At 53.1% G+C, this 17,506-nt stretch overlaps 1 protein-coding gene across 3 annotated transcripts in view; it reads right to left on the bottom strand.

Annotated features, from left to right (window-relative positions):
• Positions 1–2,478: 2,478 nt before the first annotated feature.
• Positions 2,479–17,506, bottom strand: part of LOC128332911 (uncharacterized) — a 192,658-nt gene continuing 177,630 nt past the window's right edge. For 2 of the 3 annotated variants that reach the window (XM_053267731.1, XM_053267729.1), the window contains exons 13-19: positions 5,716–5,889; positions 5,389–5,538; positions 5,045–5,164; positions 4,835–4,943; positions 4,454–4,516; positions 3,995–4,186; positions 2,479–3,700 (exon numbers count right to left, since the gene is read on the bottom strand). In XM_053267731.1, the coding sequence (XP_053123706.1) occupies positions 4,002–4,186; positions 4,454–4,516; positions 4,835–4,943; positions 5,045–5,164; positions 5,389–5,538; positions 5,716–5,889 (801 nt within the window). In that variant the 3' untranslated portion in view covers positions 2,479–3,700; positions 3,995–4,001. Of the gene's footprint in view, positions 3,701–3,994; positions 4,187–4,453; positions 4,517–4,834; positions 4,944–5,044; positions 5,165–5,388; positions 5,539–5,715; positions 5,890–6,230; positions 6,369–6,457; positions 6,579–6,696; positions 6,820–7,213; positions 7,384–7,682; positions 7,753–8,275; positions 8,368–8,767; positions 8,847–9,196; positions 9,283–10,241; positions 10,315–10,638; positions 10,725–11,781; positions 11,846–12,168; positions 12,370–17,506 lie in introns of those variants that run through there. The other variant, XM_053267730.1, reaches the window with a different exon arrangement.

Here is a 17,506-nt window from a genome sequence, read left to right as displayed (position 1 = left end):
GGATGCAAAAGCTGGATTTTTAAGAAGCAAGATAGAAAAAGTATTGACACTTTTGAACTTTGGTGCTAGAGAAGACTTTTGAGGATACCATGGACAGCCAGGAAAATAAACAAATGGATCACAGAAGAAACCAATCCAGAATTTTCACTCAAGGCAGAAATGACCAGGCTCAAACTATCATACTTTGGACACATTATGCGAAAACCCAGCTCCCTTGAGAAGTCCATAATGCTGGGGAAAGCTGAAGGCAAGAGAAGAAAATGGCCAGCAGCAAGGTGGATGGACCTGATCACGACAGCAATGGATGCACCACTGAGAGACCTTAAAGGCCAAGTTGAAGACAGATCATCCTGGAGAGAATCTATATATGTGGTCGCTAAGAGTCGACACAGACTTGACAGCACTTAATCAATCAATCAATCAATCAATCAATCAATCAGGGAGAGAGAGGGGGAAATGTCTCCATCATCTCTCTAGGAGGAAACAAAGAAGATTGACTCACCACAGGAGGTACCTGAGGAGTCAAAGCAGGGTTCATAGAGTAGAGGCAAGCAGGGACAGGTGAGGAGACCCTGACTAGCTCCCTCTGATCCCAATGCCCCTAGTTGCCATTAGGTTAGTTGGTGCAAAAGGTCGATGCACTGGAACTCCATCTCCAACACGTATAGACAATAGTGAGCTAAGCAGACCAATGGTCCGGCTTGGTATAAGACAGCTTCCTATGTTCCTATGTACAACTCCCATAGAATCACAGGATCATAGAATGTCAGAGTTGGAAGGTACCTTAGAGTTCTTCAGTCCCCTACTCCGTGCAGGAAACTGCTACAGCAGCTCGGACAGATGCCTGTCCAGCCTCTGTTTGAAAACCTCCAGCAAAGGAAAGCCTACCACTGCATGAGGGAGACTGCTTCGCTGTCGAACAGCTCTTACAATTAAGAAATTCTTCCTAATGCCTAGCCTAAATCTGCTTCCTTGCCATTTCAACCCATGGATTCTAGTAGCCCAGCCCTAAGGAGCAACAGAGAACCAGTCTGTTCCTTCTTCTATAAGGCCATGGTGGCCAGGGATGTTGTAGTTCAGTATCATCTGGAGACCCAAATATGAGGACCCCTGACCTTCGAATGATGAGTTAGTGTTCTAGCATACAGTCGAGATGTGCAACGAAACCAGACCACACCCTTGTGCAGCAACTATAATGTGCCAAGGGAAGGCAGGTAGTTTGCGTAAGAGAAAACACACTCAGAATTTATCATTTCTACAGTCCTTTTTAGTGCTTCACAATGGATATAACATTGCTCCTCTTCCGTTTCTGTTGTGAAATGTCATGATGCATCTCTTGAACTCCTCCCTCCTCCTTCCATGATCTTCTGGGTATTTGAAGACCATCTTTCCAGGCCTTCACAACTCTAGTCCTGCCCCCAGTAGAAACATAGGAAGTTGCCTTATACCAAGTCAGACCCTGGGTCCGCCTGGCTCAGAACTTTCTGGCACAATATTGTCTATTCTGACTGGAAGCAGCTCTCCAAGGTCACAGGCAGCTTTTCTCTGTTGCCCCCGAGGACTGGATTAGAAATTGGATTAAAAATTCCATGGGGTGAAATTGCAAGGAAGCAGATTTAGGAGACGACAGGGATCAAACCTGGGACCTTCTGAGAGCAAAGCAGATGCAATTCCAGCTCCGTGATTTCCAGCTCTCTGCTCTTAACTGATCGTGGTGCGGGTGGGGGCCAGTTCTGTCCTGCGTCTGCTTCCCTCTTCACTGTTCTAGCTATGTTTCTCAGGAAGACGGTTCCCAGAAGCAGTTTAACCCAGGCTGCTCGTCTGCAGCGCAGGCATCCCTATGGATCACAGTGCTGCTGGCCCGCCTAACCCCACTTTGAAGCCTGGCCTTTAGACAAAGTTTAGGGTGCGAGCGTGCCCTTTACCCCGGCACTGGGATCAGATGGGTGCTCAGGCTGCTTGTTGCCTGAGTGCACCCAGAGATGGGTGCCTAGAGCACCCGTCTCAGAAGAGAGGAGAGCTGGTCTTGTGGTAGCAAGCGTTTCTTCCCCCCTTAGCTGAGCAGTGTCTGCCTTGGTTTCATTTGAATGGGAGATTAGACGTGTGAGCACTATAAGAGATTCCCCATCAGGGGATGGAGCCGCTCTGGGAAGAGCATCTAGGTTCCAGGTTCCCTCCCTGGCAGCATCTCCAAGATAGGACTGAGAGAGATTCCTGCCTGCAACCTTGGAGAAGCTGCTGCCAGTCTGTGTAGGCAATACTGAGCTAGATGGACCTCATTGGCGGCAAACCTTAAGTGGGCTCCTCTGGAGTGATCCAAGCCAATTGTCTGAGTGAGTGCTTCCAAGCAAGAGGCATTTGCATGGACCTGTAGCAGTGTAGCAGCGTCTCCCTCAGCCAAGAGGTGAGCTTGGGAGTCTGTGGGCACAAACGCTCCAAGAGAGACGAGAAGAAAAGAGGAACTCAGACACGACGGTATGTTTTGAACAAAAGGGGCAACTTTATTAATATATTTAAATAGGTTACAAGTCGTCACTTAACTTTCTAACTAAAGGAAACAAAACAGGACAGAATAGAGTAGGCAAAAAAACTTTCCATCTTGGCCAATCTGTTGGAAAGCCAAAAATTCCTACTCGGCCCCCAACAGGGCGACCAGCAAAGCCCATTCTGTCCCTGGGAGGGAGGGTGAGGGAGGGAGGGAGGGAAGGGAGGAAGCCCATGGTCACACGGAACAAGGGAATAGCAGGGCAAACAAAATTGGGGGGAGTCCCAGCCAGCCCCCACCCACCCCACTGCTCCTTGCAGGCATGTTCACTTGGTCTCCTCTTCTGGGGCGGATCGACTCCTCCAGCCTCCCAGCAGCAGCACATGCCTGCAAGAAGCACAAAGCAGCGTCAGTGGGGTTGCCCTGCTCCTCCTCCCTTTCCACTCTGGCAGCCCAGCAAGCAGGGATCGGGCAGTGGGTTGGGGGTTGATGGGGGGGCAAGCCAGAGAATTCGGGCTCCCCACTGTGCAGCCACAGCATGGAGCAGGAGGGAGAGGAGGATTCTCTGGCCTGCCACCGGGCAGCACCAGGGGGCGCTACTGGGGCTGCAGGGGGCCCCCAGAGTCTCCCAGGCTCCTCTGCTGCTGCACCGGTTTGGGAGGAAGGAGGAGGGAGCGGAGGGGGGAGTGAGGCGTGGCTGCGGGAGTGGAGGGGGGGAGGAGCACACCCTTGGCAGGGGAGGGGGCGGATGCCTGGATGGGGCTTCCCCTGCCAGGGGAAGCCAGGCCGCTGGGGAAGGGGAGAAAGGTGGAAGGAGGAGGGGGCGCTCCTTGGCCAGCTGGTGGGAGGCAGTGACCTTGCCCTCCTGCTGGGGCCACACAGCCTCCCCGGACCCAAGGGAAGCCCAAGACTGGTTCCAAAGGGCCACTTGGGGGCAGGGTGGTCCTGTAGCCTCCTCCCACAGCCTGCCAGCAGAAGCAAGGGGAGGGGCTTCTGCACCCCAGAGGCGGGGCTTCCTTGGGCCAGGGGAGTGGAGCCTGCTTCCCCCTCACTCCTCAGACAGAACTGCACTTCCCTGCTGGATGTCTTCTTGTGGACAGATCTTGTGTCCACGCGCTTGGAGGAGGTCTTCTGGGAGGCCCCTGCGCTGCACGGTCTTTCCTGAACCTCCCTTCAGCTGCTGATCTTCCAGGGGAGAGCACGGGGCTGTTGTTCCTGGAAAGAGAGAAGGACATTGGTTCAGAGATGGGGGGTCTTCTCACACTCTCCCCCATGACACCACCAAGCACCAGGGACTCCTGGCAGAATATCTGTGTCCTCATTTCCCAGAGGGAAGAGAGATCTTTCCTCTTTCCCTTTGGCTACTGGTACAACCAGACACAAGGGCCGAAGATGGCATTCCAACACGAGGGAGGGTTGCCCAGATTCCTGCCCACCCTTCCTGCAGCCCCAGCCCCCTCCCTAACCATCGGGGCCCCTTCAAGTGAAGCCCTGCCTTGGTCTGCTCACCAGTCGGTCAGGTGGAGAGATCACCGTACTCTGGCGGGTGTCTCTTCTTCTTACAGCCCGCCCACAAGCGCCGAACGGCAGCCCGCAGCCCGTGCCGGGAGTGGAGGGAAAAGGCCTTCTTCACGATCTTCTCTGTCTTGCAGGCAACTCTCCCGACCTCGGGGTCATGGTCGCCAAGCAAGCTCTCCAGCGCTGGAGGGATGAAGGAGAAGGTTCAGAAATGGCATGAAGAGATCACCCCACCCTTGGCCAAGCCCCACCATTTCCACACCAAGAGGGCGCAAGTCCTGACTCTTTCTCCCCTGCACTCTGGGAAAGCCTACTGCTGAGCATCCCTGAGGATGCAAGCGGGACCTTCCATTTGAGGGGACAGGTGGCCCATTCCAGCTCTGTGGTCCCTAAATCTAGGCCTCTCCCCTCACAGAAACTTCCCCTTCCCACCCAGAAACCGGCACTTACCAGCATGGAAGGTCTCTATGTTCCCTTCAGTGAGGATGCTGCCCTTTTTGTGGACCAGGTGACCTAAAAAACAAGGGTGGAAGGAAATGGGACCACAGTTCAGGACACTGTGCATGGAGAACCCGATCATTCAGGAGAGGAAATCCTCCCCTCTCTGCTCCGTCTGGGACTGACAGATTGAGCCATTCCTCCAGGGACTCTTATGTCACCTTGGGTGGAAATTAAGCCAAGAGACCTCGCTAACATGCACTGGGCCAGTCCTCCTGGGGAGGGAACAGCTCCTGCCCCTCCACACCCTTCTGGCAGTGCCTTCCAAGAGAATGAACCTTTGCCCACCAAGACGACCCACTAAGGGAGACCCAAAAGTCCTGTTTCGCTTACCGATCAGCAGAGCAGCCGTTCTCCTCACTGAAGGCTGCTCGCTGCGGAAGAAGCCCAGGATCTTGGTGGCCTCCATCTCCACGGCGTCCTCTGTGCCGAGCTGCCGAATCTGGGATCAAGAGCAAAGACAAATCCCGAGTGAGCAAAGCATCGCCCAAAGGTCCTTGAGCCATTTGAGCCGAGGGACGGACAGGGAGGGGCTGCCCTTACCAGACGCTTGGCGATCTTGTGGAGCAGCTCCTGCAGGCTGTAAGAATCCCGCGCCAGCAGCTTGCCCTCCAGGTGCCATAGGAGGGCTTCCGCCAGGAGGCTCAGATTGTCCTTCGCAGCCTGCCAAAAGAAAGACCGGAATGGGAGTGAAAAAGGCTGCCAAGGGATTCCAAGAAACCTCTTAGGAGGCTTCAAGGAGTAGGGCCTGGATAGGCCAAACCACAGCGGGACAGCTCGTGAATTCACCATCCCGTGAGGCTAACTCTGGGGCCTGCCACTGGGTGGCTGGACTTGGGGAAGCCTAAACACCTTCGTAGGGGTGGCAGGAAGAAGTGGGCTCTCACCTGTGCTACCTCCAGGTCCTCATCCTCCACATGCATCAGCACCGCGATGAGGGTCGTGATGTTCTCCTCTGTACCCTCATGATGGTGGTGGCGGTGCTGCAGGAGATCCAGGTGGGTCCTCATGGCTGCCCTTCGGATCTTAGCCTTCTCCTATAAAGAAGAACAGGGGTTGTTATTAGGGAGGAATTCCTCACCTCCATCACCATGCAGAAGAGCTTGCATGGGTCTCTAGGGGGTTTCTGGTTTCCCTTCTCCAACCCGTTCGGAACCTGCAGGTTGGCCGGCCCTCATAGAGCCGGGGCGGAGGGCTGGCATGTAAGTACTCACGTGGTGGAAGAGAGGGCGGCACAGGGCAGCCAGGACAGCATTCACCGTGGCCTGGTGTTCTGATGGACAGTGCCTCAGCCGCTCCATGAAGGCCAGGACCCCCAAAGTGGCATCCAGACTGGAGGTCCTGAGCCCTCCCAGGATCCCAGCACTAAAATCCTGGGGTTTCTTCGCCTAGGGAGGGAAAAGGTGGATCCTTGAGAACACATGCTAGTCTTCCCCCTGCTAAATGGACCACATAGCTGTCCATGTTTGATGCCGCTTGGCTTCCATCCAAGAGGGGTGAGAAGGCGGCATTGGAGCACGTGGGGAATCAGGGCTCCCACTGAGAGATGCATTCCCTTAAGGATTTCTCCTTCATCCTGTGGCAAGGGTTCCACAGGCTGAATCCTCCCAACTGGAAAAATCTTCCTGTCACACCTGGGAATGCCTAGGAGCACCAGCCTCAGGAAGGGCTCCCCAAAGAGAGGAGTCTCCATGTCTAGGGATGCTCCATGCCCAGGGATGTCACTCACCGCCTTCAGCTTTCCATAAATGTGGAGAAGACCCCTTTCGCTCAGGTAGCGGATGTTCTGGCTGGGGTGGACTAGCCACGCTACCAGGAGCATCCAGGTCTTCTCTAAGGCAGCAAAGTCTTGGTCTTTCAGGAGCAGCTAAAAGAGGGAAAGGAGCAGAAGACCCATCAGCCCCTGGGGCCAAACCCTCCTCTCAGGGAAGCCCAGCTGAGGAAAATGCTTCTCACCTCCACAAAGAAGGCCACCTCTGCAAGGGAATGCTCTTCTGGATCTTTATCGAGGCTGAAGAGGGAAGCCAGGTATGCCTTCAGCCTGGCCACTGTGGAGGATGGTGTCTGGAGGAGAGCCCTGCAACACACAAAGGCCCCTGCTGAGTCCTGGGCGGGAGGCCCAGAAAGAGCAGACCTGACCCAAACCACACCAGCCCCCAGGCCTCCTGAGGAATCTCCTATTCACTCCTACTTACCTCACCAAGAGGGCCACACCCTGGAGGCAGCTCTGCGGAGAGCACAGGGATTCCCAGCAGGTCTTCTCTGGGGTCACCTCTGCCACCCTCTCCAGCAGGGTTCGGACAATCTGCGCGGTCTCCCTGCAGAGAAGAGAAGGTTGCTGTCACCACCATGTCAAGGGTGGAGGCAGTGGACAAGGGAGGGACTCCTTGCGGGGTGGCGTAGTATCAAGGGTGGAGGGACTGAGTTGGACCATGGGAGGGAGACCACAGAGGTGAAGTGACTTTATCCACAGCTGGCTTTTTAACACTGCAGATGCATTTTAAGGCTCTCTGCAGAGCCAAGAGGGCTGCAAATTCTGGGCTCTCCTCTGTGTAGCTGAGGGAGGGGACCTCCGTGCCAGAGTCACCCCAACAGGCCAGAAATGCTGCTCACCCATCAGAGTGGGACATGGGAGAAATGACCCTAGCCTGTCCTCCCAGAGTGCTGGAAGGAAGACTTGCTGGCCCCGCTTTCCCCACCGCCATGACTTACTCAGGAGGCAGGTCTTGGCTGTCTCGGTTCCCGACTCCCTTGGTGGTGTTCTGCAGGCCGGTGAGGATCTTGTTGACCAGGCCCACCAGGAGTTCGGGGAACCTTTCCTCCACCTCACTGGCATACTCCACGCTACGGATGACATCCCCAATCTTCTTTGTTGCTCTCCCCTGCGAAGAAGAGGAGGGTCAGGCCTCAGCACACAGTCCTAGGGACGGTTATGGGTCAGGAGAATCCCCAGGGCCAGGCCAGTGCCATGGGTGTCTGCACCCACATCTGGCCTGGAGGGTGCTGCCTTTGGCTCAGGGTGCATGAGGTCAACTGGAAGGGAAAGACATCCACAAGGGGAAAGGGCAAGTCCCCACCTCCCGTGTGAACAGTGACTGCCATCCAAGCCGCCATCTTGTGTAGTGCAGGAAAGGAGGGGCAGATGGCTGGAGTCAAGTCACCCTTGGTTTGCGCCCCTTACCTCTCCCAGATGGACCGAGGAGAACCAATCTGGGGCCAGCTGTCCTCTTCTTTCCTCTTCGCCGATTTTCCTGAGAGAGGAGAGGAGAGAGAAAAGCTTCTCAAAGAACTGTCCTGTTGGAGATGGCAGCCAGCTGAAGAAGTAAACGGGCACCCAAGGAGATGCTAAGGAAAGATCTAGCCTCCCTTGGGAGGTGGCTGGCAGGGGAACTTCATCAGGCCAGAGATCTCCCAAGTCCAGCCTTTCGTTCCCCACTGAGAAGCCCTGGGAAGTGTTCAAAGGGGGCATCGAGACAGGAGCCCTCCCCTGCTCCTTCTCCCCAACACCCGCTCATGCCAACAGCATGGGGGTCTCAGAGCTCCCTCTGCTAACAGCCAGCAATAGACTTGCTGGTGTCTGTCTTGCACCTGCTGCCAATCGGCCTCCTTGGGTGAACTCCCCCTCCAGATTTCTCAGGGAGCAGGTAGGAGGAAACATCCCTCTATGGGGCTCACACATGGGGGGGCTGCCCCTGTCCCCTGCAGCCTTCTGCTGGCTACGCTAAAATCCCCCCAGCTCCCTACTGGCTCCTCAGCTGAGACGAGGGTACCTACCTGGCCGAACTGGGGGTCAGCGGAGAGTCCCACACCTCGTCCTCGATGCTGCTGATGTCATGCATCGTATCGTCCTCGTCTGTAGAGGAGCACTGGGGAGGAGAGAGAAGAGAATCGGGAGCGTTTCAGGGCTTGCGTTGACCTTGCGAGGCTTCTGAGAGGAACCAAGCCCAAGGGACGGTTGGGAAGACATCCTGCTCTAAAATAAGACCTGCCTCTTGGTAGAAAAGGCATTTGGCATCTCAGCCCAGAAGAGCCTTTCACCACATTTTTGCCCCCTTTCCAATGCCTCAGCTGCATTTCCTCCCATCCCACCAATCACAATCCCTCCCATCCTGCAGCATCTAGAACTAGAACCATTCCATGTTCTGTCTCCTGCTGGGGAACAGGGCACTCACACACACACACACACACACACACACACAAACACACAAACACAACCTAGAGCCCGTTCACATGAAAAAATCGATGATGAAATGGATCATTTCTCACCTCCGCAGAGGACGAGTCTTCAACCGTGTAGGTGTTCTTCATCATCTTCTTGATGAGCCACTTCTTTGGCTTCTGGACTCTGAGAGGAGAAAGGAGAGACATGGCATAAGAACAGCAATGCATGCCCTGTGGATCAAGTGAAAGACACGTGTAGCCCAGAACCCAACAGTGGACAGCCAGATGCCTATTTAGTTGTTTGTGAACCACTTGAGACCTGGTTACATGTGGCATTAAAGTGTGTTTATTCAGAGAGAGAGAGAGAGAGAGAGAGAGAGAGAGAGATCTCGAGATTCGGAGGTTCCTTGGCTGTCATGGGTAATAGTCTTCAACTGGCTTCTCCTCCATGAACATGTCTAATCAACCAAGGCTCCCAGGGAAGGTGATCCGCCTCTATGATCCCTGGAGCGGCCCTTCAGCTGAGAAAGGTACCTGGGGGAACTGGTGGCATAGTCCTCTTCCGACCCCTCTTCCTCCACGCTGGCATGTGGAGTCTCGGCCCCCGGGAAGGAAGAACTCTGTGAAGGAGAGAAGGGGGAGAAATGGTTGCTCTGGCCCTCTCATTGAGCTTCCTAGGCTTCAGCAGGGAAAAGGCCAGCCTGGCACCTTCCAGCGGTCATCACCGGGTGAGCTGAACGCAGGAAGTGGGCCGGAAGGGGATCGTCCCGTTCTGGACACAACTCTTCCTGCTTTCCTGATTTTCAGTTTTCTTAAAAACCACTTTGGAGCCCAGGCATGCTGGCTGGAGGCTGGCAGGAGAGATGGCAAAAGAGCTCCTCTCTCATGCCCGCCTTCCTCGCAATAAGGTCGGTCGGGCTGATTTCAGGCCTTCGCGCACTCATGCAAATGGCAGAGGGGAAAGGCATCAACTCCCCCCACCCCAAGACATGCTGCGCTCCCTCACTCAACTGGGGCCCCGATGGCTCTGGTGACTGGAAAAGACCACTTCCAGTCCACTTCATGCTTTCAGTCGGCTCCTTAGTGAGGACACTAAAGGCACGTGCAAAAACATGCCAAAACTGGGTCTCCTTTCCTCTTTCTTTCCCATTTCTTTCCCCTTTTTCATTTAGTTCATTTCTCATTGGTTTGGTTGAGTTTGCTTATTGTTTTGTATTTTTATTCATTCTTCATGTATTTGTCACTGTTTTTCAATGGTTGCCATTAAAGCAACAGGATGTTCCACCTTTAACTGTGAGATCTCGACCAGAAGTCAAGGCCATAGCCACCATCTCCTTGCGGCCATATTCTTTAATCCTATCACCCCCACCGTGCCACCATTGTGATGCAGTGTTGTTAAGGGCATGGCTATCCCTTTACCATAGCTTTAAGCAAACAACTGTCAGAAGATGGCCGCCCACCCGGCAGCATCAAAATTGTGGCCATTCCACATGCTCTCTACTCCCGGGCAACACGGGGGACCCACACGCCCAACCCACAGTTCTTCCGAGGGAGGGACTGGATGTTGAGGCTTCCTGACCTCTCCAAGGGATGGCTCTTGGTCAGCGGCGGTGTTTTGCAGCCTCCTCAACACGGTGCTTGGCCTCTGGACGCTAAGAAAAGAAAGAAAGAAGACACATGAGATCAGAACACGAGTGCTTAGAAAGAGCTCTGCTTGATGAGATGAATGAGGCATGCAGCCCAACACCCTGTTTCCAGGAGTGGACAGCCAGATGCCTGCAGGAAGCCCACGGGCTGGGCATGGAGACACCTGCCTCCATGGAAACAACCCTCCATGCTGCTCGCACCTTCTGTCCACCCTTGGCTTCTTGCTAAACTAACCACCTCCACCCCCCAAAAAACTTGCATGGGCTTCTAAGGAAGGTCCTCTACTTCCATGAGCGATGGAGCTGCCCCTCCAGGTGAGAAAAGAGTACCTTGGGGAACTGACAAAGCTCTCCACGTCCAGCTCCTGATCCCTAGTGCTGTCTTCTGGGATCTTGGCCTCTTGGATGTCAGGACTCTGCAAATGAGACAAAGGTTTCCTATGAGTGTACTCACTCTGATCTTCCTAGGGCCCAGGATTCGTAGGGAGTTTTCCCCCTGACATTTTCTTTGAGTTCATTTTTATTTCTTTAAATTATTTTGGTTTTTTTTTAAGACAAAAAAAAATTATAAAAAAGAAACCATGTGTTCTAATTCTAACTGGTTGGGAGTGCCAGGGCACAGCCACCACATGCTTGTGGCCATTTGGTTTCGTCCTATGTCCAACCATGAACCTCCATTGTGATATGATCTACTGTGGTCAGCAAACTGGCCACCATCCTTCAAAAGGGCCATCAGAATCAGTTGGCTGCACTCTGGAGCTCTAGTCCAAAGACAGCATGACAGGTAGGTCTGTGAAATCTCTTTCTTTCCCTCCCCAAAACCAGCCATTAACAGAAACATCACTGCATGGGAGCTCCAGAATGGAATGCTAACTGCTTGTTGTCATTTCTTGTCATTTCTTCTGCATTCCTTTCATGGGGAATGGAAACCAAGAGGAACGGGACCCACTGGCATCAATAGTTTGGCCCAGAGAGCCTTCTTGATCCCACCCCTTCATTTCCTCTTCTCTCCTCTCCCCAAGAAACAGGGTTAGCTCAGCCTTTGCAAAGGGAGAGACAAGGTGGGCCCCTGAGTCCGGAGTGAGGGCCATCCCTCCTGCTGTGGGCTGTTTTTACCTGAGGGGACCATGATTGTCTCTACAGAAATGCCTCTTCAGTCAAGAGACCTGGAGGATCTCTGCCAGGAAGACCCTCTCCTCTCCTGACCCGTCTCAGGGTCTTGGGAGCCGTTTGATGCCTCCAATCCAAAGCACACCAACCCAGAAAGGTGGCCATTGGAAGGAGAGGCAGAGGGTGGCAGAATCCTTCCCTAGCCACGACGTTCCCACTGTAATCCTCTGGCCAACATGCAGCAGCTGGATTTCCTCCCCTTTCAGGATCTGACCCCCCTCTGTCTCCTGACGGTGGAGATGCAATCTCCCCTCACCCCCCCCACCAGCCCATCCACAAAAGCGACTGGAATCGTTTCCTGACCTCACAAGACCATTCGGTGTCCACGGTCTGGAGAAACCATCCATCCTCCTCAACCGTGAAGACACTGCAGGAAGAAATACAATGGCCTGAGTACCTCGGAAGAGCCTTGCTGGATCAGACCAAAGATGCATCTGGCCCAGCACTCTGCTTCCAATAGGGGACAGCCATCCGGCAGGCCTCCAGGAAGCTATCCTCTGTGCCCTTCAAGCTAGCGGACATCACCACCACATCTTGGAAGAGTGAATGCTTCTACGCAGGGGCGTAACTACCATGAGGCCGGGGGAGGCCGTCGCCTCGGGGCCCCACTGCCTTGAGGGGCCCCCCAGAGACACCTCCCATGACTCCCCATTGCCCCCTGCCCAGCCCCAAGACCCTTCAGCCACTTGCCCTGTTTGCCCTCCCTCCTGCTTGTCCTCCTGGTCGGCCATCCAAGCAGCAGGCAAGCTGCTTTTCTCCCGGGCGCCTCTCAGCTGATCGGCGGCTGGGCGGGGCTTCCAGGGAGGCCTCCGTGTAGGCCTCCGTGAAGCCTGAATTCGAGTAGGCTGGCCAGCCCCAGGAAGAAGGCTGGCAGTCAGAGTGGCCACTCCAGTTCTCTGCAGCAGACCCTCTTCTTCCCAGGCCAGACAGCTCAGCCGTGGCCAGGTAGAAGGTGGATTCCTTTTGGTGGTCACACCCCGCCCCCCGCCCCCTATATCCAGGTAGGGATCTGCTTGCCATAGGGCTTGGATGGGGGGTGGGGAGACTGAGAAGTCTCTGAATATTTCATGGAAGACTGATTAAAAAATTTGCTGGCTTAAAAAAACCTCTAAAAAGTCCTAGAAGTGGCTTGTTTCATGGCAGGAAATTACAAAAACTTCTCGAACAAATTTATTTATCTATTCATTCATTCATTCATAAATACACTTCTGTTCAAGTTGTTTTGCAACCCAGGTCTGAGTGAGAACTGAGACATGAGTGAGAACTGTGACGCATGTGTTGTGCTTTTATATTTTTCCCCCTTAGGGTCAATCTGGCCCACATGTGAATGCAGCACCTCCATTCCAGAGGAGATGTGTGTTAAAGGGCTTTCAAAGCCTCTTGTGAAAAACCTCCTGGAATCAAACTGGACTGAATTTGTTCAGAATTCTGAGAAAACAAACATAGGCTCACCCTGCATGGTTGAAAGTCTCCTTTGCTAATCTGCAGCAAGGGGCCCATTTGAATCATTAGTGTTTCTAGTGTGTTCTAGGCATTAAAAGTAGCACAAAGATATAGTATTCAATGTATATCACTATATATTGTGAAGTGTGTGTGTATTCAGTGAAATGTATTTCTTGGCAGCATACATATTTTGAAATATCAGACTTAAATCCTTGGAAGCCTGGGGTGTGTGTAAGCCCTGGACTTTGGGGGGGGGGCATTTTGAAATCTCTTCTCAGGGCCCACTCCAACCTTGCTACGCCCCTGAGCGCATTTGGCTCCGTTCTTAGAGCTCTACTTTGAAAACGGAGCACAATGCAGAGAGCTTCATGATTGAAAAGGGAGCTGCATCTGCTGTCCACAGAGCTACCACCGGGTATTACTTGCTGGCAGACTGGAAGTCGCTTAGATGAACTTCAAGCTCAAATCCTTGGTTTTGTAAATACACCACATGAAAAAGGAATTTTTGACTTGGAAATAGTTGTGCCTGAAAGGTATCCATTTGAGCCTCCAAAGATGCACTTCCTGACTCCTTTAAAAAAAGGTTTTACTCCCATATAATTCTTCTCTTCTCATTTGCTCAATTTTGTATATCTGTTTTTTGTATGTTTTGAATGAGGACAGAAATGTGAGAATAAAAGCCCCCTGCTTACGGGGCAAAGAGGCACCTTTTTCTCTTTGTAAACCGCCCTGAGGCATTTTTGGAAGGGCGGTATAGAAATCGAATTATTATTATTATTATTATTATTATTATTATTATTATTATTATTATTATTATTATTATTTAAAAATTTCTCGGCGGGGGGCCCATTTAAGAATCTTGTCTCAGGGCCCACTCCAACCTAGTTACGCCCCTGCTTCTACACAATGTATGAAGACATCATTTTTGTCTTCCCTGCACCTCTTGCCAGTCAGCAGCACTGGATCCATCCCAGATCCAGGCTGGCAGGGGGACAGAAAACCTTCCCTACACAAAAGTTCAAGAAGAAACTCTACCTCCTCGGGGAACTGATGGCATGTGCATATTCCAGGATCTCGTTCCCAGTGTTGACGGTCTGAATCCTGGAGCCCTCTGAGAATGACTTCTGTGGATGAGAATGGAGAGAGGAATGGGTGCTCTGGTGCCCACTTGACCTTTCCAGGGCATCTGGGGTCCAAACGTCAACCCTCCTTCAAGAGGTCCTTCTTAACAGAGGAGCTTAAAGCAGGAGGTGGCTCCTTAGCACCTCAAAACCGTGTCTACCAACGTGTAACTGGGCTCAGAGAGGAAACCAAACCCAAGAATCTACTGAACCTCAGAAACCAGCTTTCCGCTTATTCCTGGGCAGTCGCGTGAGATCATGGGTATTACACAACATTTGGAGTGGCAGGATCCCGAAGAAGAGTCAGGCCTCCTGCTACATGGGACACTATGGTTTCTTTAATGGTGCCTTTAATTAAGGAAAGCCTAGCTAAGTTCTTCTCTTTGCTGGGCAGAGCTATTGGCCACTTGATGCTGCAGACCCGTGTTTTGAGGCCCTTTTCAATGACACCAGAAAGGGGGCCATGAGGAGCCAAGAAGTGGCAGTGGGGGAAGAATGCACCATCTACCCCAAAGAAGACTTTCCCACTCTAGTTCCCCTCCAGACTGCTCCCTTCCTGGATGTGTTTTCTGCTTGGTAGTCCAGAACAAAATCAAAGTCTAGAACCCTGGGGGAGGGAGTGATTTGGGGCAGGAGAGCGGAATGAAGAAGCGAGGTTGGGAGACAGGTATACACACCCCTCTTCCCTCTCAGCACTTCCCATCCCAAAAGTTCCCATGATGCTTCCTCCATAGCGAGGGTCTCCAACCTTTGCCTGAGTCACTTGTAGTTGAGCCCGGATTGTCACTCATCCCACCCACCCAATTCACTGCTACTACCACTGCAAATATCAAGGCATATGGCTTTTCCAGACAAGTTCTCAAAGCATCCCTTCAAACTGCTAAGACTGGATCTCTACCACACGCCCTCTATTCTAGCTCGAAATGGGGTCTTTCCCACCCCCTCCCAGCCCTGCCATGTACAGACTGGGTTTTCATCCCTTACCAGTGACCATTTGCTCGTTTTGGCCACGGAGCACTCTTCATATATCTCCTGTGGCTGGAAGTCACTGAGAGGGGAAAAGGACAAAAGACACAAGTGAGTGAGTGAGTGTGTCAAAGGAACCCAGAGTAGCCAGTTTCCAGCAGTGGGCAGGGGTGAAGGCAAGAACCCTCCAAGCTCCTTGCAACATAAAGGTGACTTTCTTTATTTTATTTTATTTTATTTTATTATTTATATACCCTCCCCACTCTCCAAAACATATAGGGCTTTCTTTCTTTCTTTCTTTCTTTCTTTCTTTCTTTCTTTCTTTCTTTCTTTCTTTCCTGATTCATTCATTCATTGGATTTATATATATTTTTATACTGCCTAATTTAAAAACCTCTAAAACAGCTCAGCTCCCTTGGTTGGGGTTTGGAGAGCGGCTACTGGTCAGAGTAGAGCAATGGTCTGACTCAGCATCACCTGTTCTGAGGGGCTGCCACGACCCCCTCCTCTGCCCCCCAGAGGGGCTTCCACTGCTCCCCATCCCAGTTGCTCCCTTTGCCCTGCAACCACTCAAGGAGGCACCAACAGATACAGCCCTGAAGGAGCAGCCAGCCACACCCTGGCTCCAGTCTCCCTCTCCCGCTCTGGGTGGCTGCAGGGCTCACCTGGAATCCAGGGCCTGAGAAATAGTGGGCCAGGCACAACAGCCCTTGGAGCCCTAAAGCCCTTCAGTCCTCAGAGAGCAGACTAGGGGACCGATCCCCCCACCCCACCCATCCTCCTTTGAAACCCTAGGGAGCAAAATGTGCACGAGAACCCTCCCTGGCCTCCTGTGCCTGAACCCCTGGATCCTCTCCCAGAACCCAGCTAGCTCAGACGGATCGGCTCTTCTCCTTTGGAACTCCCTTTGCCTGCCCCTGCTCTCATTCCTTTCTGTCTTCCCCACATTCCAATAGTCAGAACTTAGACTGGGTGCCCCTTGCAAACTGGAACCTCTTGCGGGGTTGGGCTTATTAATGTTGGGGGTCATGACTTCTATGGCAGAGTATTCAGGAGCTAATTCACTCCCATTACAGCAGAAGTCAACAGGGTCTCCGGGGCAACAGCTTGTCCATGATAAGCAGGGAGATTCACACAAGTTTAAACTAATCTCCTTTATTCAGAAGAAGATGCTGAGATGAAAAGACCTCTATCTGACTTCTGGCTACGTGTTGGTCAGAGAGAGACCTGTCGTGGTCATCAGGGTTACTGGTGCCAAAGGCCGATGGCATCTGGAGCTGGATCTCCAACAATGAAACCCTGGCAGGGGCCATGTTTCTTGAGAGGATCCCAAGTGGTCTTGAAATCCAAGGTGGCATAAATCAAGAATGGGCCCAGATAACCCAGGAGGAGCAGGAGGACGTACCTGAGAGGAGCCACAGGAGTTGCCTCATCAAGGCTGCCCACGCCGCGGAGTGAGGGGCATCCTTCTCCCATGTCCTGTCAAGGAGAGAGGAGAGCAGGAGTGAGGATGGGCTGGGCCAGTTCACACCCACCGGGGTCATTCCTAAGCAGCCAGTGGGGACTCCCACCCTAGATTTCTCATCAAACCGCTTTGAGAACTTGGGTGGTCTTTCCCCCACATTGGACCTCTTTGGGGCAGGGTGGTGAACCCTCCCTCTAAACCCCCTGCCGGAGGCCATGTTCAGCGCTCCCACATGGCCCCAAATGGACCAAATTTGGCATGAGCCGCAGGGGAGACAGGTTGCTCTCCCCCTGCTAAATATCAGAGGATGACCACTTTGAAGGGGTCTCTTGGCTCAGTTAGCTGAACTCCCTGGGCCCCGTGGTTGGCATGGGGCACCACCAGCAGGCAGGGTTGCCAACTCTCTCACTAATCCTGCTCCTGTGACTTCAGCAGAAGGCTGGCATGCAGATATCAAGCTGGTGATGCATTTCCCATCTCTTTGGGCTAAGCTGGTCAAGCTTTTGCTCAGAGCAGAGGAGCCAGGCCACATCAAGAGGGGGCAATTCCCATCTTCCATAGAACCTGCAACTCCCCCTTGGCAGAAATGGCCCTTTCGGTCCTCCCTCCATCCCCCTCCTCAACATTTCATTTCTTTTACCGAAGAATGACCAGTGTTGTTTTCTTCACTCCCTCATATGGCCATCCTGCCCCTCTGAAGGGGGAAGCTGCAGGGATCTCGGAGAGACCAGGAACCCCTTCCCTTCCTCTGTGCAGGTCGCTCCACTCTGCAGTTCCTCGCTGGATGAGGTCCTGGAGGAGGGAGGGGGCTGATGGGGCTCTGACCCATCGATGGGGGGCTACTACTCCATGAAGACCCCGTGAAAATGGTCTGGGCCAGTCGCTTCCTGCCCTACAAGGTCAGCCCAGAGGGGCCAGGACAGTCTCACTTCCTAAATGTCTCCACCTTGACCCAAATCCAACCCCTGCGGGTCTCCCCACCCCCACCCCCTTCATCGAGAGGGGGCAATTCCCATCCTCCACATAAGTGCCA

The sequence above is a fragment of the Hemicordylus capensis genome, chromosome 7 (assembly GCF_027244095.1).
Source record: "Hemicordylus capensis ecotype Gifberg chromosome 7, rHemCap1.1.pri, whole genome shotgun sequence".
Lineage (NCBI taxonomy): Eukaryota > Metazoa > Chordata > Lepidosauria > Squamata > Cordylidae > Hemicordylus > Hemicordylus capensis.
Note: the sequence above shows the minus strand (reverse complement) of the source record. Positions and strands in the feature narration are given on the sequence as shown.